General features: G+C 44.0%; 1 protein-coding gene across 1 annotated transcript in view; it reads right to left on the bottom strand.

The window, feature by feature from the left end:
• Positions 1-8,234: 8,234 nt before the first annotated feature.
• Positions 8,235-22,908, bottom strand: part of LOC136632314 (basal cell adhesion molecule-like) — a 40,169-nt gene continuing 25,495 nt past the window's right edge. Inside the window, exons 4-8 of the mRNA XM_066607101.1 lie at positions 18,953-19,095; positions 14,212-14,377; positions 13,701-13,842; positions 11,893-11,995; positions 8,235-11,127 (exon numbers count right to left, since the gene is read on the bottom strand). Of these exons, the coding sequence (XP_066463198.1) occupies positions 11,905-11,995; positions 13,701-13,842; positions 14,212-14,377; positions 18,953-19,095 (542 nt within the window). The 3' untranslated portion in view covers positions 8,235-11,127; positions 11,893-11,904. The remainder of the gene's footprint in view (positions 11,128-11,892; positions 11,996-13,700; positions 13,843-14,211; positions 14,378-18,952; positions 19,096-22,908) is intronic.

The following is a 22,908-nucleotide window of genomic DNA, read 5'->3' as shown; positions in this document are numbered from 1 at the left end:
ACTGGTGCCAACTACATTACTTGATTTGTCCCAACGTGTATTGATTTTGTCTGGAGTGTTTCTATTAAGAAAAAAACATCATGGTAGATTTGGGGTTAACGTGTTCTTCTGGGTTCCCTTCCTGAACTTTTTCTATCCTTTAAGCCTCAGACACTAGCGGTTTTTTATTTTTTATTTTCCATCCGTGTGTAGTCCTGTTAAAAAAAACAAAACATATATATGACTACAGGCGGGCAGCATAGAGTCTCACATTCTATGGAGCACGACACAGACTTGCGTTAAACTCAGCGCACGCACTAGTCCGATCTGTTTTATGGATGAGTCTTGCCCATTCAAGTCAAGGGGGAGACAAAAAAAAATGGAAAGCACATGGATGGAGTCTTTTTTTTTTTTTTCTGCATCTTTAGAAAATGAATTGGGTTTGTTTTGAGGTTTTTTTGGCAGAGGTAAAAAATGCATTATATGCAGAGAAGAAAAATGGACACATGGACTGAATACAAAGGCCACACAGAACTGCACACATATGAAAAAATGCCCTTTTATTGCAGACGTAACAAGGACATTATGCAAGTATGCACTTAGTCTAAGTAGTATATTAAATGTAAATAGTGTCTCATACTCCAGAATATTTCATAATCTGGCATCTATCCAGTCTCATTGCTGTGGGATTAACCCCTTGAGTAGGACGCCCGGAAATTTTCCGGGACGATCACTGCCCATAGATTTCCGGGCTATGTTTCACTATGGGACCTGCAGAGCACAATGCTATAAGCTGTGGCAGTGTGCTCTGCCTGCACAGTCCCACACAGAACAGTGCAGGACTTTGAAAAAAGAAGCAGGAAGATAGAACCAATTTGCCAGCAACTTCCCACTTCTATCTTCAAACTCCTGCACTGCTTTGTTTACAGGTTGCGACAAAGACCATCGGCTTGTCAGAAGCCAGCAGATGGTCCCTGTGACAGGGAGAGCTGGTGCTCAGCTGTTACAGGATATCAAGCACCAGCTCTTATACAGCAGAGAATTGAGAAAAGCTCCTATCTCTGCTGTGTTAACCCTTTACATGCTGCGGTCTATGTGACTTTAACGTGTAAAGGGCTGTCACTATTGGACCTCTGAATGTGATCAAGGGGTCCTGATGGGTCTCTGTGAAAGTCCCCTAATGGGACAGAAATTAAAAAAAATAAAAACACTTTTCCCCCTTTACTTTGTAAAAAATTAAAAACAAAATTACACATGTGGGATCCCTGCATCCTCGTACTGACCCAGAAGGAAGTTAGTACATTATTTAACCCCCTAATGATGCAGCCCCCTTTTTTTTCCCCCTTTTTCTTTTTTTCCTCTCCCCCGTTTAAAAAAATCATAACTCCTTTATTTATTTATTGACGTCGCTGTATGAGGGCTTGTTTTTTGCAGGACGATTTGTATTTTTCAAAGGTGCTATTTAATGTACCATATAATGTACTGAAGAACTTTTACAAAATTCTAAGTGGAGTAAAATGAAAATAAAAAATGACATTCCGTCATCTTTCAGTGCATATTGTTTCTATGGTGCACAAACTGCAACAAAAATGACATAACTTTATTCTATGGGACCACTCCAGATTCATACGACAATTTTTTTATCGCTTTTATTGCGTTTTTTCTGGGAAACAGGGTAACTGAAAAAGTGCATTTCTAGCGTTTTTTTTTTTTTTTTGGACTACGTTCACCATGTGGAGTAAATAATGGACTACTTTGATAAATTGGACTTTTTTAGACGCAGCAATACCAAATATGTATTTTTCTTTTTACGATTTAGATTTTTTAATTATAGATATGGCAAAAGGGGGGTGATTTAAACTTTTATTACTTTTTCTTAAAACTGTGAAAAAGTCGCGAAAAAGAAGAAACCTATTACAATTTGGTATTGGCATAATCGTACTGGCCTGTAGAATGACTTTAATATATTATTTATACAGCTCAGAGAATGCAGTGAAAAATAAAAAAAACATGCCAGAATTACAGATTTTGTTAATCTTGCCCCTAGAAAAAAAATGTAATAAAAAGCGATCAAAATTTTACATGTTCCTAAAAAATAGTTAAATGAAGACTGGAGTTCATCCCGCAATAAACACGACCGTCTAGAGCTCTGGCAATGGAAAAACAAAATTATTACGGCTCTTGGAATGTGGCAACACAAAAGCAAACTTTAAGAACAAAAAGTGTTTTAAATGTACAAAAATAGCAAAACATAAAAGAAACTGTATAAACTTGGTATCGCCGGAATCGCGTTGACTCAGAGAATAATGTTATCACATTCATTATTCTGCGCGCTGAACACCATTAAAATGAAATCCAAAAAGCAAACGGCAGAATGTCCTTTTTTTTCCCCCCAATCTCCCTACAAAGTTTTTTACAAAAGTTAGGCAATACATTATATGTACCCAAAAATGATGCCATCAAAAAGTACAACTTGCCCTGCAAAAAAACAAGCCCTCATATGGCTGTGTCAATGAAAAAATGAAAAAGTTATGGCTCTTGGAACGCGACTGGAAAATTAGTTGAAATTAAATGATTTTCCCATTAAAAAAAAAAAAACCTGCCTTGGTGAGCACGACAGGGTGGTAAGAAACCCACAACTGAAGGGGTTAAAGGATTTATGATGGGCAGAAAGGAAAATCATGCCTGCCTTTCCCGTTTTTAAAAGGGGTCATCTCATCAGGCTTGGCATTCGGCTACGTTAAAAAATAAATGTCCAATCAGCAGAGGTCCAACTGATGTGACCCTCTTTCGATCACTTGAACAAAGTAGCAGCTGTACTAGAAAAGTGAGGTTAACTTCATTTCCTGTTGGCTCAGTTCAGCTTTCTCCTCGATGAACACATGGTAGGCCATTGACTGCACGTGGCCTTAGAAGAACGCCATGCAAAAACACAAAAATTGAAGCGGCCCTAGAATCATTTGGTTGAGCAGAGTACAGACTATATAGGAAATCTCACTAAGGTAAATGATAGTTTATACTGAGTGAATCCTGTACTTGTGGAATTTGGTCACACCCATGTCCTCTTACAAGGATCAACACGTATCTCAGCCCTGGGGTTGGGTAAGGTGTCCCATGTGCCAGGTTCTGAAAACACGGGACGTTGCATGGCATTGCAAATACACAATCAGCCATAAACCAGGTACCATTTTCTTATATCTTATTCTGCTTGCTGTCTGCATGCTGCTGGGAACTGGTGTGCGCCTGTCTTTGTACTTGTGCATTAGTAGGTATGGCCACTTGCGTTTCTGTACTATTGCGCAGAGGTGGTAACCTGTAGTTTTCCAGCTGACATAAAACTGCTAGTCCCTGTGTGTTGAGAATTGGCAGTTTTGCAGCAGCTGGAGAGTCGCAGGTAGCAGATCATTGCTGTAACATTAATATTATGAATCCAAAGCAAAAGTTGAAAAATGAAATTCACACACAATGGAAGGTGTTCCTGGTATTTAGATGGTGCTGTCCTATTCCACCGTGCTGCACACAGAAATTAGTGAGAGAGTTGGAGAAATTACTGCATGGCCGTTGCACATAGCAACCAACAGGATCTTTGGAAAAAAAAAAAAAGCAGTGACCTGATTGGTTGTAAGGGTCAAACTGCTCTACTTTTCTTCACGCGCTAATGTTGGCAAGTTTCTCACTGTAATCAAAGATCAGAATACAAAATTAAACCTGCACTGTGGTTGCTATAGGCAAGTTTTCCTTTTTGAAGTTTCATAAATCTGCTCCGATGTAGATTAGAATGTTGCAGATCTTTTAAGAATCCTAGAATGGTAGAGTTGGAAGGGACCTCCAGGGTCATCGGGTCCAACCCCCTGCTCAGTGCAGTATTCACTAAATCATCCCAGACAGATATTTGTCCAGCCTTTAAACACTTCCATTGAAGGAGAACTCACCACCTCTCGTGGTAACCTGTTGCACTCATTGATCACCCTCACTGTCAGAAAGTTTTTCTAATATCTAATCTGTGTCTCCTCCCTTTCAGTTTCATCCCATTGCTTCTAGTCTTTCCTTGTACAAATGAGAATAGGGCTGATCCCTCTGCAGTGTGACAGCCCTTCAGATATTTGTAGACAGCTATTAAGTCTCCCCTCAGCCTTCTTTCTCACAAGCTAAATATTCCCAGATCCTTTAACCGTTCCTCATGGGACATGATTTGCAGACTGCTCACCATCTTGGTAACTCTTCTTTGAACTTGCTCCACTTTGTCTTTTTTTAAATTGGGGTGCGCAGAACTGGACACAGTATTCCAGATGAGGTCTGACTAAGAAATAGAAGAGGGGGATAATTACCTCACGTGATCTAGACCAGTGTTCCCCAACTCCAGTCCTCAGGGACCCCCAACAGGTCATGTTTTCAGGAAATCCTATAGTAAGAACACCTGTGGCAATGTCTGAGGCACTGACAATAATCACATCACATGTACTATACTGAGGAAATCCTGAAAAGAGGACCTGTTGAGGGTCCCTGAGGACTGGAGTTGGGGGAACGCTGATCTAGACTCTACACTTCTCTTAAAGGGGTTGTCCCGCGCCGAAACGGGTTTTTTTTTTTTCAACCCCCCCCCCGTTCGGCGCGAGACAACCCTGATGCAGGGACGTACAGAAAGCTTACCGGAGCGCTTACCTTAATCCCCGCGCTCCGGTGACTTCTATACTTACCTGTGAAGATGGCCGCCGGAATCCTCTTCTTCCGTGGACCGCAGCTCTTCTGTGCGGTCCATTGCCGATTCCAGCCTCCTGATTGGCTGGAATCGGCACATGACGGGGCGGAGCTACACGGAGCCGGCATCCTGCACGAAAGGCTCCATAGAAGAAAGCAGAAGACCCGGACTGCGCAAGCGCGGCTAATTTGGCCATCGGAGGGCGAAAATTAGTCGGCACCATGGAGACGAGGACGCTAGCAACGGAGCAGGTAAGTATAAAACTTTTTATAACTTCTGTATGGCTCATAATTAATGCACAATGTATATTACAAAGTGCATTAATATGGCCATACAGAAGTGTATAGACCCACTTGCTGCCGCGGGACAACCCCTTTAATACATCCTAGAATTGTGTTAGTTTTTTTGCTTCTGCTGCATCACATTGTTGACTCATGTTTAGTTTGTAATCTTTTAGAAAATCCAACCAGATTTCACATCTGCTGCCACTTAGCATAATTCCTTTCATTCTGTATGTGCTTTTGTCACCTTTTTTTGCCCAGATGTAGGATTTTGTTTTCCTCTACAAAAGACCATTGTGTAAAGCCCCATTTACACGCAATGTTTATCGCTCAAAATTCCTTCAAACAATGGCTTTTGAGTAATAATCTTGGCGTGTAAACACTTCCATCTTTCACTCCTCAGCTGAACGATGATTTTTAGGTGAGCATAAAATCAATCGTTCAGCCACAGAGAGATAGCTGGGACCGCACACTGTGTTCTCCACGGGAGCAGTTGATTACATTGAATTCAGCTGGCAGCCACTGTGAAGACAATGCAGCTGAGTGCAAAGTCCAGACCACATGCTTGGATTTGCAAACAGCTGCTGGAGGCTCATTTACATGCAAATGAAGCTGATAAAGTGCTAATGATCAAATGATCGCTAGAACTGTCAATATTTCAATCATTTGAAAGATTGTCTTTGCGTGTAAATTAGCCTTTAGTCACAGCTCACTTGTCTTTGTCTGTAAATGAGCCTTTAGTCGCAGCTCACTTTTCAAGCTTGTCCAGATCTTTTTAAATTCTCCTTCTCTCTTCTCTAGTGTTAGCTATCCCTCCTAGCTTTGTGTTTTCAGCAAATGTGATCAACTCCCTCCTCCAGATCATTTATAATAATGTTGAACAACATTCAGCCTAGGACAGAGCCTTGTGGTATCCTACTTGAGACACTCTTCCAGTTGCATGTGCAGCTATTTATGACCCCTCTGAGTGCAATCACTAAGCCAGTTATCAAGCCACCCAGCAGTTGCCTTATCGATCCCATATTTGGTCATTATTTTCAACAAGGATGGTATGAGATACTTTATCAAATACTTTGCAGGAGTCAACATTTACTATGCTATATCTACTGCATTTTCCTGAACAACCCAGTCAGTGATTCTGTCATAGGAAATTGGATTAGTCTGGCATGACTTGTTTGTCACAAATCCATGCTGGCTCCGGTTAATTACTCCATTTTTATCCAACTACCTGCCATTCATGCTGTTTAATAAATTTGTTGAAAGATCTTTCTCAGTATAGAAGTCAGACTCACAGGCCTATAGTCTCCTGGCTCAACCTTCTTCCTTTTTTTCTTTTGAAGATAGGGACACTTTTACCCTTCTCCAATCTTCTGGGACTTCTCTTGTTCTCCAGGAATTTTCAAAGATTATGGTGAGTGGATCAGTAATTACCTCTGCTATCTCCTTTAGTATCCTAGGATGTAATTCATCTGGACCTGTAGATTTGATGTAGCGATTTCAGGCACTAAGGTGGAGCCTCAGGTGTAATAACCGCAGGTCTGGAGAGTAGTCAAGGAAGAGACCGGAGTCAGTAACAGGAAGTCTCAGTTTGCAGTGTAGAGAGATGAGGTGTGTAGTGAAGTCTGAAGGGAAGCCAGAAGTCCATAACTGGAGGTCTTGCAGAAACTGCAGAGGAACAGGCAAGTGGAGTTTGATCAAACAGTGCTGTGAAGGTGGGATCAGGGCCAAGTTTATATAGCAAGCCTAATCAGAGGAAGGCAGAGCCAGAACAGAAACTGGATAGCAGGATCTGGGAACAAGGTTAAAGTATGCAGGGAAACTGTCCAAAAGCCATATATCCCAACAGGGAGAGCCACTGGAGCACAGGAGGTCCCAGGTTCAACGCCTTGAATTAATTTAAGCTACCTAGGTGTTCCCTCACCATCTCTCTGCTTATAGATAGTCTGCATTCTTTTATTCCCCCAATAGCACAGGGAAGATCACTTGATGTTCCATCTACTTTGAGAGTACAGTTACAAAATAGGAATGATGTTGAGAAGGCCGAACTTTTAAATTCCTAACCAACTCACCATTTTCATCTTATAAGCATCCAATAGAATCTTTGACTTTTCTTTTGCTTTTGACATAACGCCCAAAATCCTTTTATTGCTTTTGGCCTCTGTTGCAAGCCTCAATTCATTATTAGCTTTACCTTTTCTGACACTTGCCCTACAGACTCTGCAGACCGCATTATATTCTTTAGATATTCCCCCCCTTTTTCCATTTGATAAACATATTTTCTTCCTTTTTTAACATCTGTGCAAGTTCTGTGTTCATCCATCCGTCTCTTTAAATGCTTCCCAATCTTCCATTTTTTTAGGGATTAACAATTGTGCTCTGAGAATCTAATTTTGCAATATTTCCCAACCTTCTTGGACATTTCTGTCCTTAAGAACATCCAGCCATTGGATTCTTCTTACCCTCTTTCCGAGTTCATTAAAATCTGCCTTTCTGAAATCCAACCTTGAGGTCTGAGTCTTCTCAGGTCTTCCTCCTCTTTTTATCCAATATTAAAGAATAGCATGATCACTGCCTCCTAAGGTCCCAGCCACCCTTACTCCCTCAACCATTCCCTCCCTGTTGGTAAGAATTAGGTCCAAGATAGAAGAAAAAACAAAGGGATCTGCTACCTTTTGGAAGATAAAGTTGTCAGCAAGAGCGGATAAGAATTTGTTGGATCCATTACTTTTACCTGCGAGAACTTCCCAACCAATGTCTGCATAGTTAAAATCTCCCATAATCACCATGTCATACTTTTTTGAAAGCTTGGCCATCTGATGTAGAAAGACTTCATCCATATCCTATGCTTGTCTAGGTGGTCTATATTAAATGCCTACAATGGTGTCCTTTCTGTGGTTCTCTCCTTATAGTCTTACCCAAACAGTTTCTACAGAACTCCATGCTCTGAAGCTTGAATCTCTATGAAGATGTATGCGTTCCTAACATACAACACACCTCCTCCCCTTTTAGTAAGTCTGTATGTTATAAATAAGTTGTATCCTTCAAGCCTTGTATTCCAGTCATGTGTATCATCCTACCAAGTGGGATGATACACGATTTTCATTATACAATCATTGACTTAAAGCTTTGTTTAAATGAAGCAGGAAAAACCCATTTAAGTTTTATATTACAAATGTAGATGAGCTAACTCTGTCATTTAACTGTCTCCGTCCTGGCCCGGTCTGTCGGCCTTTTCCCCAGCTTAGTATTTCTTGGAATGGATAAAAAGACAACACTTTAAAATTCCAAATGTAGAAGGTCTTGTTTATTAGGAAAACAATGCACACACATGAAACATTGATCCGTATACAAAGTAAGTAGATACAGCCTGAGAAGTAAATCAATAGGATAACAGCGTGCACGGGAGAAACAACTACAGAGAATTATGAAACCCACAGGAGATCGGTCCCAAAATATACATAGACGTCTGTGGGCTCTGCAGCCATTGAGAGACTACAACTCCCAGCATGTCCAGACAGCTGCAGGCATGTGTTAATTCTAATGGCACAAATATTGTCTACAGTGGACAGGTTATTAGCACAATGCACTACTTTCCATCATCAGTAGAGCCACCATAGATTATACTTCCATTCCAAACTGGTGCAGCGACGGGATACAATACAATACAAGTGAACGGTTCCGTCAAAACGCCGAACAGAATCGCACACGGCGTTAATAAAGGTCGTGAGAGCGCTCCCTTAACATTCTTTGTAGTCACTGACTAGTAAAAAGTGCTCCTTAGGGACCTCTTTGCTAACTTTGGCTCCTTCATTAGATTATTTGAAAATGGTTTTAAGACAGATAATCCCTGTAAATCCGGTAAATGCACTTAATCTTTCATGAAGACATTACCATTATCAATTAGAGCATATGATGTCCCCTCTCTAGAAGCCAGAAGGGAAGCGAGTTGTGCATGTATAAGGGTCCTCTAAGACGGGACAATTGTCGGGTGCTTCATCGCCCACCAGTTGTCCCAGTGATTATAATCACACAAGAGCGATAATGGTTCAGTGATTGGAGGTGTAGCGGGCTGGACATGCTTCTGGCTGCCCACCTCCATTCACAGTAAACAGGCAATGGGTGATACCGTGTTTCCCCGAAAATAAGACAGTGTCTTATATTAATTTTTGTTCAAAAAGGTTTAACTTTTTTACATGTATAGCTGCCTGGACACTATTTAAATTGACTTTTTAAATTAACTGTTAGCAGGGCTTAATTTTGGAGTAGGGCTTATATTTCAAGCATCCTCAAAAAGCCGGAAAAATCATTTTGCATCCTCAAAAATTCTGGAAAATCATGCCATGTCTTATTTTCAGGGAAACAGGGTAGATGAATGACTGGCTGTTCACATGGGCCGATCACATTGTTTCATTTTTATGTCTGCACAAACTGAAAGACAAACAGATTATTGCTCATCATTGAGTCGCTGGCAGCGCTTGCACTGTACGATCACTCCGATTTGCATGATCCAGCGGTAAATGATATCGGGCTGTGTAGAAGGCCCCCTAGGCCTCATGTCGACGAGTGGGTTGGATTCCGTGGGCTGGGGCCTGCAGCGGAATCCCACTTTGCCCGCGGAAAGAGGACATTGCTTACCCGTCTGGATCCTCTGTGTGGGTCTTCCATCTTCTCCACTGCGGATGTGGGTGAGAGAGTGTCACCCCACATGCGCAGTGGAGGTTTTTTTTTTTAAATCTCCTGCTTTCCCGCAGGATCTGCGGCCCGTTTGCAGTGTCAGCTGCGGGCGGGCTGCAGATCAGACAGCTTCTATTGACTTCAATGGAAGCTGTCCGTGCAGGACACGCAGCAAAATAGAGCATGCTGCAATTTGTTTTCTGGACCAAAAGGTCCGCAAATCAAATCCACAAGCTTAAATTCAGCTGCGGGCGCCCATGCTTGTCTATGGGAGGCTTGAACTGCGGATCATCCTTGTGGGTGACCCGCATGGATTCCACAATTCAATTCAGCCCCTGGACATTGGCCCTTACATAGGCTGCCTTTTATCTCAATGACTGGCATGTAACACTTGATTTTCCTTGCAGCTATCCAGTAAATGCTTCCCCCAGGGGGGCCGAGAGCAGGGTGTGCAGCTCCACCCTAAAATAAGACAGTTGGGGGCTTATATAGTCAATCATTCGGCTAATGTTTGCTGTCATTTTCTTCCATATGCTGAAGAGCTACCAAGATCCATGAATCAGACTGTATTGCATTCGCAACAAATCTCAAGATTTAACTGCTTTGTACTCTTCCCCCATACTTAACACTGCAGGTCAGCCTGCTCAGATCGGCTGTCGGTTAAAAGAGCCTAGAGCTCAGGTTTAAAATGACATGCTGAGCCTTGTAGTTCCACACCTTCCTCTGCATCCTGTTGCCTTTAAACTTTCACCCTCAAAATACTTTTTAAAGCTAATCATCTGAATGGGCCTTCAGGAATCCATGCAAATGCTGCAGAAACAGCCCCTTCACACATATGGGATGTGTTTAGTTACAGAACGACCACAACGCAGCGAAGATTCCCAGCGGCCGCGAGGAACCTCTCTGCACCACCTCCTTACAGAACGCTGCCCTTTTATGCAGTAATATGGTAAGTGGCAAAAATAGATCATTAGGAGGGAAATCTCCTTGTGCCAAATGCCTCCAATCCATCACCCGCTGTTAGAGAATAGGCCAAGTTGTTCTAAACATCCTTTTAGGCTGAGATATGAGAGGAACAAAGGGTGACATTCCTTATGTCACAGACAGGAGTGTAAGACGCCAACGGAGGGGTAGCACACACTAAGCTACTTAATGAACCACGGCGGCATTAAGAAAACAGCCCTAAATCTTTGGTAGCCATCCCACCGCTTTATCTGCTGGAATGAGAAGAAGCCGTGTTCTAATAATCACTAGTGCAATAAACAGACATTGATTAACAGTAAATTTACCATCTGCGGCAGAAAGATTAGATTATTACTTTTTTTTTTTTGCCCAGAATTGATTAGCAAGATTTGAGCCGCAAAAAATGTTCTACTCCTTCATGTCCCTCGAAATTCCCTCCACCGGTTTTGTAAAGGCACACAGGAAGCAGAGCGCTTTATATGGATGTGGGAGAGGAGTGCTGTCCAGCTGAAGCGGAGGAGACCCGATGTCCTGGCGGGAGAAGGGGAAGACCAGTGTTAATTAAAGAGGATGTGAAGCTATAGACTCAGGAATGAAAGGGGCAGTCCGCGCATTGTTCGCTTGTGCGAATGATAAATCGTTCTGTGTAAAAGCACCCTTAGGGCTCTGTCACAGGAGCGCATGTGTTTTTGCGTTCTCTCGGCCGCTCTGTAAAATTGCATGAATTGCCATTTTATCCGCGCTCACAGCCAGCGTTTTCTCGCCCACTCACACAACCAGGGGTGACGCTTTTAGCTAAAAAATATGTTGCACCGCAGAAAACCCTCGCTCTGCAAAAGTCCGCAGAATGCCTTCCAATGTCTATATAGAGGCACCTGTGAGCTTATCGCAGCGTTCGACACTGCTAATATGCCTCCCCCCTCCCTTTTTTTCCCCTAGCTTCCATAGGAGCCACCAACATATATCTGGCAAAAGATAGTTCCGGTCACATATGGTCCATTTTTGACGGTCCAATGTATTTACGAGCGGTATATTCGCCCGTGTGAACAAATGCATTAGAAACCAATGCCTTAGATGGTCGCATATATCAGTCGTAAAAACGTCGTCGTTTATACGCGCGTGTGAAAGAAGCCTTAGTTACGCCTGTACTGGAGAAGCTGGGTTGTCTTTCACCTAGCTTTCTCAGACTCCAGAATGACAACTTCTTCCTTCTGCATGGGTGAATGCTGCAATAATATTTATAACGTAGTGATTGTGGTATTATTACCACACTGTTCAGAGCGAACAGATACCCACCTGCTGCGCCAATCACATGACGAGGGGCTGTGTGTCTGAGCTGGTGCTGCACACAGACTGGAGGCTTCCTTTATATATGGGAGCCCTCTTCTCAGCATCCACTCTGTTAGGAGAGAAAGTTCGGTTAATGTGGTATCAGCATGTTATATACCCACTGCAAGAGGGAGGACAGCACATCATCACTTTTAATGCCCCATTTACACGGGACGAGCTATGAGGCAAACTATGCCCACCACTGGTCCCAGCGATGCTCGCTCCAGTGCTGAAAGCACTGCCGGCATAGAGGCGGAGCAGGCCGGGGTGCATCCTCCCACTCCCCCCTCCCAGCCGCCTGCCTCAATTCACTTTACCCCCTTAAAGACCAAGCTGTTTTGTACCTTAAGGACCAGACACTTTTTAGGGATCTTACCCATGTGGTGGTTTTACTGCCCTATTTTTTTACCTTCACCATATAGGGCGATTTTTAAAATATCTTTCTCGCTGACTTTTTTTCCCGTTGTTTTCATTTTATTTAGGGGGGGGGGGGGATAATAATAATAACAATAATAATAATAAGAGAAGATTTTTCTTATACTAATTAAAAAAACAAAATCACTACAATGTTTATTTACGCTAAGTATAGGAATGGGTTTCTCATTTTGTTTCAGATGTATTTATATCTAATATGTATGGTTTTGGATTACAGGGTGCATACGGCGACGGTTTTGGTTGGCATCGGCTTATTTCCTTTCTTATGTATATATTTTATTCTGTAATTTTTTAAAACTTAGTAAAAAAAATAATTACATAAATATGTCCCTTATGACGTCATATAAGACCTCTGGGGAACATTCACATGTTTTTTTTTATTTGACACTTTTCCACTGTAGCTAAGGCATCCATAGGAGCCCCAGTTACAGGGAAAAACATCCCCTGTAGTGACAATAGTCACTGGCAGAGCTGATCAGGGTCTTCTAGAACCCTGCGGCTCTGCTGCAGGAGGGAATCTCAGCGGTCACATGACTGCCGGCTTATGTAGTGGAAGTATAACTTCCACTTTCATTTTTCAGTACACAGTGCTCATTGAGCACTGTGTACTCGAAAAAGGAGAAGGCAGAAAGGGTTAAAAATCCCTCCTGCCTTCTCCTCCGGGTTATCAGCTATGGCTAACAACGGACAAGCCGACATGCTCCTGCTTGATTGCAGAAGAAGGGGCTTTAAACCCCCGCCATATTTTTACCATCAGCTGGGATTAAAGCCCAGGACAAAGCGCAGTAAATTTACATTGCTTGGCCCTTAATCGGTTAAACAGTTGTTCAGAAGTGAACGACTAAACAATTCATAACCAAGGTGACACATAGCGTAATGACTGACAACTCGCATAGGGCCACCTGTTTGTGGTCAAGCATGCATTGCACGTATCAGCACTCTTGGGTAGGTGCTTGGGAAGAAGCAAAAACACTTAACATTCCCTTTAAGAACCCAATAGCTTGTGATATTGCTCCAATACGCTTGTTTGAGATCATTCTACTCCCAAATCTAACTGTCCCTCTATTGTGGGTTGTAATACGACTGGACAGGAGCCAGGCTACAAGCCCTAAATCAAGTTACAACATACAAGATGAGGACTACGATCCAAATAGCCTAGTCTGAGGCCAAAGACCAGACAATCATGTAGTTACTATGTAGATATTTGATCCCTTTAACAACCAGAGCCTCCATGTTAAAAAACCACGGGGATGCTGGTTGGGTTTGGGGGTAGACTGATGAATGTATGACCAGCTCAAGATGTAGAAGAGGCTCCACTGGTGGGCATTAGCCAGACTCACAGGCTGATCTGGGGTTTCTTCATCTGTTTACTGCGGTAACGGATGAGGACAGAGAGGAGTGTAAAAATCAGGATGGTGAGCATGATGCCAGGGATGACGATGTAGAGCAAGATGTCTCCAAAGCTCAGGTCCGACATAACAGCTGCAGACATAAGGGAAGACACAAACCAAGGGACTTCGGTTAAACACTTATATACTTCTAAAACAGCCAAGATCCATCAATATCCAAACTCTCTTATCTATACATCAAGAAGCCAAATCTTGTAGATACATAAAAATGAATGGGTTATGTCTGTTTTTGGATCTTCAACTTGTCTTTTCTGCTTTTTGGAGTTTCCCATAGTAGTTTCTCATTAGGGAGTCCATCAGAGCTTTCCTTTTAAAAGGGACCAACACGATTTCCTAACCTCACATGCATAATCGTTTGCAATCATTATAATGTAGTAAAATCCCAGTAATTCGGCAGGCCATGTGATGTTCTTCCGCTGCAGAAACAGATTTCATACATTACCTATGGCTTTTTCAGGACTCCTCATGTTCACTCGCAGCTGGAAGGACCTAGTCTTGACCAGGCTCCTATCATCTGGGTGGCGTGCCTGGCAGATGTACGTCCCTTCCGAGTCTTCATTTACATTCTTGAGGATGAGGGTATCGGAAGGTAAAATCCAGTCACTGAACTAAGGAGAGACAGGAGTATATAATAACATGGTGATTGATATACGGCTCGCTGTAAACTAGAACAGGATCTCAGAAGCCACTAGGTTGTTGGCAACCCCATTAGGCATATTGCCATTGACAGTCATGAAGAGGATGAGAAAATAAAGAGATTTTCCCATTTACAGAGATCTTGGTATCATTCAACACATTAGGTAGGTCCAAGCTGCTGCCCCCTCACTGATGTGGCCATGATAATATGAAAGTTTTAGGACCTAGTAATCATCCCTATAACCCCTCTGGCATTTTCATCTCCAACGGGGCTGGGGGTCATCTGTGCTCATAATTGACCAGATCCACTTTAAGAGGTCCATGGAAAGGTCTGTTTATATAAACCATACAGCCCGACTGCTCTTTCTTTAACCATAGATGGGCTGTCATGGCTGGTTCTTCCTTTAAGACGTAAGATCATGACTTAGGAATTAGCAGATTGAAGGGAGAGCTCACTGCTTACCGATTAGGCATTACCCAATGATTGACCAAAGAATGGCATGGTGTTAAAGGATGGACTTTCACATATAGATCTGGCAATACAGTCAGAATTTTAGCTCGTACAGGGGTCATCCAGCTTTCCTAGACATCTGAATGGAAATCTGCCTTAGTCTACTGATTACTGCATGACCAGACAAACCTGGCAGCACTCGGGAACTTAGGAAAGCCAAATAATATGCATAGTTGTGCTTCACAGGGGATCCGAATACAAATAAAACAGAAGCAATCCCTTTCTTCTAATCCACAAACAAAGGTGTCAATTAACACTAGCAGATTCAGAATTAAGCCAGTTTTACATAACCGTATCACAGGCACATTATGTGTCCATGCCCGGCAGCAGGTCTACTGGCCTGAACATAAGGCCTCATGGAAAACTGACCCCATGAAGCGAGGCTCTACTACCCTGTTGTACAGCCTCTAGCTTTGATACAAGATGTGATACAGGCAGGCATGGAGGCTCTAGTACCCTGTTGTACCACCTCTAGCTTGGATACAAGATAGATACAGGCAGGCATGGAGGCTCTAGTACCCTGTTGTACCGCCTCTAGCTTGGATACAAGATGTGATACGGGGGGCATGAAGGCTCTACTATCCTATTGTACAGCCTCTAGCTTGGATACAAGATGTGATATGGGGGGCATGGAGGCTCTAGTATCCTGTTGTACCGCCTCTAGCGTGGATACAAGATGTGATACAGGGGGCATGGAGGCTCTAGTACCCTGTTGTACTGCCTCTAGCTTGGATACAAGATGTGATACGGGAGGCATGGAGGCTCTAGTATCCTGTTGTACTGCCTCTAGCTTGGATACAAGATGTGATATGGGGGGCATGGAGCCTCTAGTATCCTGTTGTACCGCCTCTAGCTTGGATAGAAGATGTGATACGGGGGGGGGGGGGGGGGGTATGGAGGCTCTAGTATCCTGTTGTACCGTCTCTAGCTTGGATACAAGATGTGATACGGGGGGGGGGGGGCATGGAGGCTCTAGTATTCTGTTGTACCACCTCTAGCTTGGATACAAGATGTGATACAGGGGGCATGGAGGCTCTAGCATCCTGTTGTACCGCCTCTAGCTTGGATACAAGATGTCATACGGGGACCATGGAGGCTCTAGTATCCTGTTGTACCGCCTCTAGCTTGGATACAAGATGTGATATGGGGGGCATGGAGCCTCTAGTATCCTGTTGTACTGCCTCTAACTTGGATAGAAGATGTGATACGGGGGGCATGGAGGCTCTAGTATCCTGTTGTACCACCTCTAGCTTGGATACAAGATGTGATATGGGGGGCATGGATCCTCTAGTATCCTGTTGTACCGCCTCTAGCTTGGATACAAGATGTGATACGGGGGGCATGAAGGCTCCAGTATCCTGTTGTACCACCTCTAGCTTGGATACAAGATGTGATACAGGCAGGCATGGAGGCTCTAGTACCCTGTTGTACCGCTTCTAGCTTGGATACAGGATGTGATATGGGAGATTAAATAAACTTGTTTGACATGGTGAAGGGCGAGGTTATAAGTTTTAAGCATGAATTTGAAGTGGAGGAAGTCTGCGAGCTGTTTTGATTTTCTCCATAGCCTTTCGGCGCACCTAGAGCACCACCGGATGAAGCATGTTTGGGACATGAGCCAAGGCTGTCGTAGTCTGCGGTAGACGACTCGGGTCACAGGGGGTGCCACTTCATCCAGGGCATGTCTGAGGGTGGGGTGGTAGTGTTTAGTAGCCAGGTTAGGACAGGAGAAGGGAGAGATAGGGGAAAGGGAGGACTGGATGGTCTAGGCGAAATGATGGGCGTGGACAGTCTGGAGGTTCCTAGAGGTGCGATAGATAGGAGGGTCACGGAAGATGCTAAGGTGCAGCAGTGGTCAAGTGTTAAAGTCAGTGCACATAATGGGTGACGTAAGATCAAATGTCCATCAGCCAAGTGCTTGGAAATGGTTCCTACAGACACAAGGAGTGTGTAATGATGGTGCTACCTGTCTCTGGATGGTGGACAACAAAACAGTTGGAGCTGCTTGTGCTTGTTGGACAATCCTCTCTACTAGCGGTCTGTCAAGGGCATCCTGAGCCCAGTCACCTTGTGTCCCCTCACCAATCCACTGGCCCCAACACCTCCTAATAGTTTGGTCAGAAAGGTCCAGGTGGAGGGCAATTCATCGATATTACCATCCAACTTCTCGTATTCCAATAATGCGCTTTCTCAAACTCTGTTAACTGCGTCGTAGAGGCGTCTAGTGGTCAACAAGCTCTACACAAGCGGAAAAAGAGGTCACTACAAACAAGGAGCCTCTGAGAGCCTTTTTATAGGCCAAGGGGGAACCACTTTTAGGGTCTCAGGTGACAAGACTGTTCATCTAATGACACCACAACTCTACGCATTTGTATATCTGCCTGAGATGGAACTGCATGCCGAGTTTTGCAGCAAAACAACTCCTTCTAGGGGCTGGATTTCTTTTTTTTTTTCTTCAAAGACTGTATAAAGCTTATTTATAATGAGTCAATTAAATAGTGCCGTTTTGGGGTTCCTGGCTCTCAATAACACAAAACAGGGTACCTTACTGTGTTCTGTGGAGTCAGAGAAGCCGGACAAAAGGTGAAATAGGATTTGGATAATGAAGGCCGAAGGGACTTAATTTGATTGCATCAATGTTATTGCTGTTTGTGAGTATGAATAAACCCCTGTACAGAGCCTTTTAACCAGTTGGAAGTAGATTGCACTACGTCTGCTGATAAACAGAAAAGATGGCGTGCTAAATTTTAAGCTGCGGTGCTTAAAACTACATTGTCTGGTGTGAATTATCAACTTTGCTCAAGGATCAGAAGAGCTTGCTCTTGGTTGAGTTGTATTACGATCCCTTTAAATAAAGAATTGTGACGCTTCACCAGGGATCCAATCACCAGGGTCATGCTGCAAGAACCCGGGGCAGGTATGTACGCTGCCCCCATGTAGGTCTTATTCTGGAATTCTGCAGTGTTTCAAAATAAACATACTTTGAAATTTGATTCCGAGTCCAGGGACCAGGGCTGCGGCAGCCTCTTCCTGCCTACATATAGATGGCCAGCTCTCTCCTCATACACAAGCAGGAAGAGAGCATCACTTCTGATGAGGCTGGCAGGGAGAGGTAGGCAGGGCGCTGCCCATGTGACTTGGGTGGCGATCAGAATCAAATGTCAAAGTATGTATATTCCGAAACACTGCAGCGCTTCAGAATAAAACATACATGTGCACAGTGTGCATACAGTGAACCCAGGCAACAAGTTCCCTTTAATTCTTGGACTTTGGAAAGACTGGACTCTTCTTCACATTGTTTCTTGCACCTGGGGGTTTTAGGTTGTTAGACAAAACACGGCTTACTTGTTAAACTAAGTAATAATCATACAGGGGGTTGCCCCCCGGGGTGCCCCCCCCTGCCCCCCCCCCCCCCTCCTCACAGGAAACGGCTGACGCTAATACCTTCTGGAGAGAATTTTTTCTTTATAACATAGGCCGCCTGCACACGGGCGGAAATCCCGCAGCGGGATTGCCGCCACTGAAAGCCTGCATAGGAGTGCGTTACAATACGCACTCCTATGCAGACGGCCGCGGTTTGGCCGCACGAAATCTCGCGCGGCAAACAAACCGCGGCATGTCCTATTTTTGTGCGGGGCTCGCAGAGCCTCGCACAGAAACGTCACTCACCCGGCCGCCGGCTCCGGTCTGCGCATGCGCCGGCAGCCGGCACATGAAAGAGCCAGGGCCGCCGGTGAGTACGCGCTCGTCTCTGCAGGCGCTCTGGTCCGGTCCAGCGGCGAGAATTCTCGCCACCGGATCCGACCCGCTCGTCTGCAGGCGGCCTTAGTCACATATATTTACTGGTGATTTTTTATTTTTAGCAGGTTTTACCTTTAAGAAATCACTCCTACAGGAGATAACAAACAGCAGCCAGAGCGCTTGTATATTTCCTCCTCCAGTATAACAGCAGAGGTGTGATTGTCTGCCATTATCTGCAGTGTGTTTTCTAAAGAAGCCGCCATCGTGACCACCCACCATTCCATTCCTGGCTCACCTCTTGGCTCCACTCGTACATGGGCTTCTGGGAGGCGGACGCCGTGCATTTAACCTCCACCGTAGAGCCTCTCTCTACCCACAAGATATCAGACATGCTGCCGTACCACGAGTGAAGCTTCTCCAAGTAGATGTTCTGCAGGTCTGGAGAAAGAGATATAAATAGAGAAGAGATGTAATTGTTCCTCTTCTCTCAGACTGTAACTATCTTTGTACTTCTTTCTCTAAGAAACTCTAAAGTTTTCTGCCACTTCATATTATATCTTTATAAAGGTCAGTTCTTCATTTCCTGATACAGAAAACCTTCACAGAGCAATAGAAGGAAATAAAATTGTATATCCGCATGCAGCACTAGAGGGCGCTCACTGCATACAGATGTAGGACGGTTTCAGACGAGTGTATGCGCAGAGGACAAGGTTTAATGCGGTAGATTTGCCAGGGTTTCATCGCGATACACCCTTTGCATGATTTAAAAGGCTAGAATCCTAGTGATGTGTTCTTTTCCAGCGAAATTGTGCAGCATATTGCGCATTTGCACACATCCCATAGACTTCTATGGGGATTTGGCACTCAAATACGCAGGAAAACAGAGCGGGGCCTATTTTTTTTTTTGCGCACAAATGAAAAGAGACATCAATGGGAGACTATTCTCTGGGCATTGCGTGTGTATACGTTATAGGCGCGCAAATATGGTAATCTGAAGAAGCCCTTATACAGCATCCATTAAAGTGAGCCTGCCAGCTTGAACACGCTGTCCAGACTGCAGGCGTCATGTTGTAGAGCAGGAGGAGCTCACTGATATGTAGTGTTATGGATTCAGTATAAGGCCTCTCTCACACAGGCAATTTTTACGGTGGCGTTTTGAACGCTGCGTTAATCGCGGTATAATGGGGACTACCAGACAAGCGCTTGATCGCGACGCCTTATGGCGATTTTGGAGCGGAGTTTGCTCTATCTTTGGCCACTAAGCACGCCTAATCACCCGTCACAATGATGGGGTGCGCTAAAAAAAAAGCATGTCCAGCAAAAGTAAAATCGCAGCACAGCACAGTGATTGATATCGTGGCACTTTGCTGCATTCATGTAGGAGAGTGGTTTAGGGTACATGCACACAAACGTACATAAAGTTGTACCCAAAATTCCTGTCTGTGCGCGGTCCACCACACATCGATATGTACTATTTTCATCAGAGAATTGGACAAAAATAAGACATGCTGCCATGTTTTCTTACTATTCGTGAATACACCCCCGAAAATCGGATGGAAAAAACACGTGTGCACGTACCCCAACATGCATTTTATTCATTTAAACCTCTGCATTTTCTGAGCTTAACAGTCCAATGGGTGGAGCCATCAGTGACTGGCAGCTGTTAATGACTGTGCACACATGGGTAGCTGCCAGTCACTGATAGCTCCGCCCATTGGACTGTTCCGCTCAGGATGTACAGAGATATAAATGAATACAATACACGTTCTACTGTATGTTTCGCTATAAAACTATATCAATCCGCTCAGCTCCTCTGGCTCTATAACATCGTGCCTGCAGTCTGGACAGAATGTTTGAGCTGACAGATTTCTTTTAACCCCTTAAGGACACAACCTTTTTTCATTTGTGTTTTCAGTTTTTTCCTCCCCACTTTCAAAGAATCATAACCCTTATTTATCCATTTAAATAGCTGTCTGAGGGCTTATTTTCTTAGGACAAGTTGTATTTTTCAATGGTTTTAATGTACCACATAACGTACTGAAAAACTTCTGAACAATTTTAAGTGGAGTGAAATAGGAAAAAAATAACTTTATTCTGTGGGTCAGTGGAATTACTATGATACCAAATTTATATAACATATATACTCGAGTATAAGCCGAGTTTTTGAGCACATTATTTTGTGCTGAAAAAGCCCCCCATGGCTTGTACTCGGGTAAGGTTAAAAAAAAACAAAAAAAAAAAACCTGGCAATACTCACCTCCCAGCCAGCGTCTGTGTCCCCGGCGTGATGGTCTCCCTGGCGGTGCAGCAAGCTGCTTCAGACTTCTCCCCACTGTCATCTCCCTTGCTAGGTTTCGAATTTCCCCGCCATCAGTGCTGTGTGAGGAAGCACTGTGATTGGATCGAACGCCAGCCAATCACAGCCGGCACTCGATCATTCACAGCCATTCAGTGAATGACATTACTGAATGGCTGTGATTGGTTTATCGAGCGCCAGCTGTGATTGGCTGGCGTTCGATCCAATCACAGTGCTTCCTCACACAGCACTGATGGTGGGGGAATTCAAAACCTAGCAAGGGAGATGACAGTGGGGAGAAGTCTGAAGCAGCTTGCCGCACCGCCGGAGATAGCGTCACGGACACAGATCGGAGTTTTACGGACACCAAATTTTATTTGTTTTGATTTTTTTTTTCAGTTCCTTTTATTTTTATTTTTCTAATACTTTAGAAAAAGGCTTTTTTAAAACTAATTTTTTTCTAGTCCCCATAGGCAAATTGAATTTGTGATCGCTCAAACAGTATTATGCAATACCATAGTATGGCAATTTCATCGCGAGAACGCTGTTCAGAGCAACGCAAACAGATTGCGGGATTTTAAATGCCTGTCAAAACTGACAGCAGCATTTACAGGGTTAACAGCAACAATCAGAGTGAATGCTGATTGCAGCTGTTGCTGGCGGGTGTCAGCTGTGAGAAACACCTAGCACCCGCACTGTATGGAGTGGGATTGGTTCTCCATCCCCCTCGATACAAACCCCAAACACATAGGACGTAAACGGACGTCCTGCGTTGTTAACGGGTTGACTTGTAAAACTTGTGTGGTTGCATGTAGCCTCACTGGCCGATTCCCGATGAACACCAGTGGGTCTGAAGGAACAACTCATTTAAATAGAGTGTGCTTCCACAACCTCAGCCAATGTTTTACAGACCCCTTCATTAATGCACTTGTAACAGTGCCAGCAAAGAGAAGACTTGAGAGCGGCACGCCTGGTACCGCAGCGCAGTCTAATTCAAGTCAATGAGGTTGAACCTTTCTTCTATTCTACAAGAGTTCTAGAGAAATATACAAAGAGGAGGTGAGGAGAGGTTAGGCGCAGCAGACATGTGAGCACTTAGCTAGAAATGGATGTCGGTGACTCCCATCGTATCATGCAGGTGCCCAGTAATGCTGTGCTTCCACCATTAGTAATGCACTGTCAATGGTAACTAGCAAAAAAACAGACAACGTCTTAGAGCTGCGGCCAGCAATGTGTGCTGTGTTCTCCTTCACCCAGATCGGCATCACTAGATCCAAAGCATCTCATGGCGGCAGATCCCAATTCAGCAGAACTTTGACAATAAGGTATAAGTCCTTCCCAAAATCATGGTAGATTATAACAGACTTGTCAACTCCAGCACTTTTACTTGGAGCCATCCTTTGTTATAGCCTTACTCCCGGGGGAATATCTGGTTGATTTGAGGGGGTGCAGCATTTAACCAAATAATCAGCTGTCATCTGCAATAATCCAATAGACAGCAGCCCGTATACTTGCTCTCCTCGCCCCCCGCTCCTGGTCACCTATGGTCACCATCAGGATGTAGGGTGTGGCAGTGCCCAGAGGAGAACAAGAGTCAGGGGCAAGTAGAAAATCTGGCAACTGAATAGAAGTTTCTTGTTGTTGTTTCATCTGGGATCTAAATTAGAGGTTCTGATTATATAGGCAGCCTGAATATACGGTGTTTCCTTAAAAATAAGACCTAGTAGATGGTTTAAAGTTCTAAATAAGGCCTCCCCCAAAAGTAAGACTTAGCTCTGCCCCTGATGTGTGAGTCTGCTGTGAGGAGCTCCCCCTGCTGTCAGGAAGCTGCAATGACATCCTTGCTCTACAGGTGGTCCAGGAACTGATGTGGGTGATCGTTACAGCCAGTGTGTGGGAGCCAGGTACTTTACAGCCCTTATTTTTGTGGCCCTGTGTGTGTCAGGCAACCAGTG

The sequence above is a fragment of the Eleutherodactylus coqui genome, chromosome 6 (assembly GCF_035609145.1).
Source record: "Eleutherodactylus coqui strain aEleCoq1 chromosome 6, aEleCoq1.hap1, whole genome shotgun sequence".
In the NCBI taxonomy this organism is placed as follows: Eukaryota; Metazoa; Chordata; class Amphibia; order Anura; family Eleutherodactylidae; genus Eleutherodactylus; species Eleutherodactylus coqui.
This window is presented reverse-complemented; position numbering and strand designations above follow the sequence as displayed.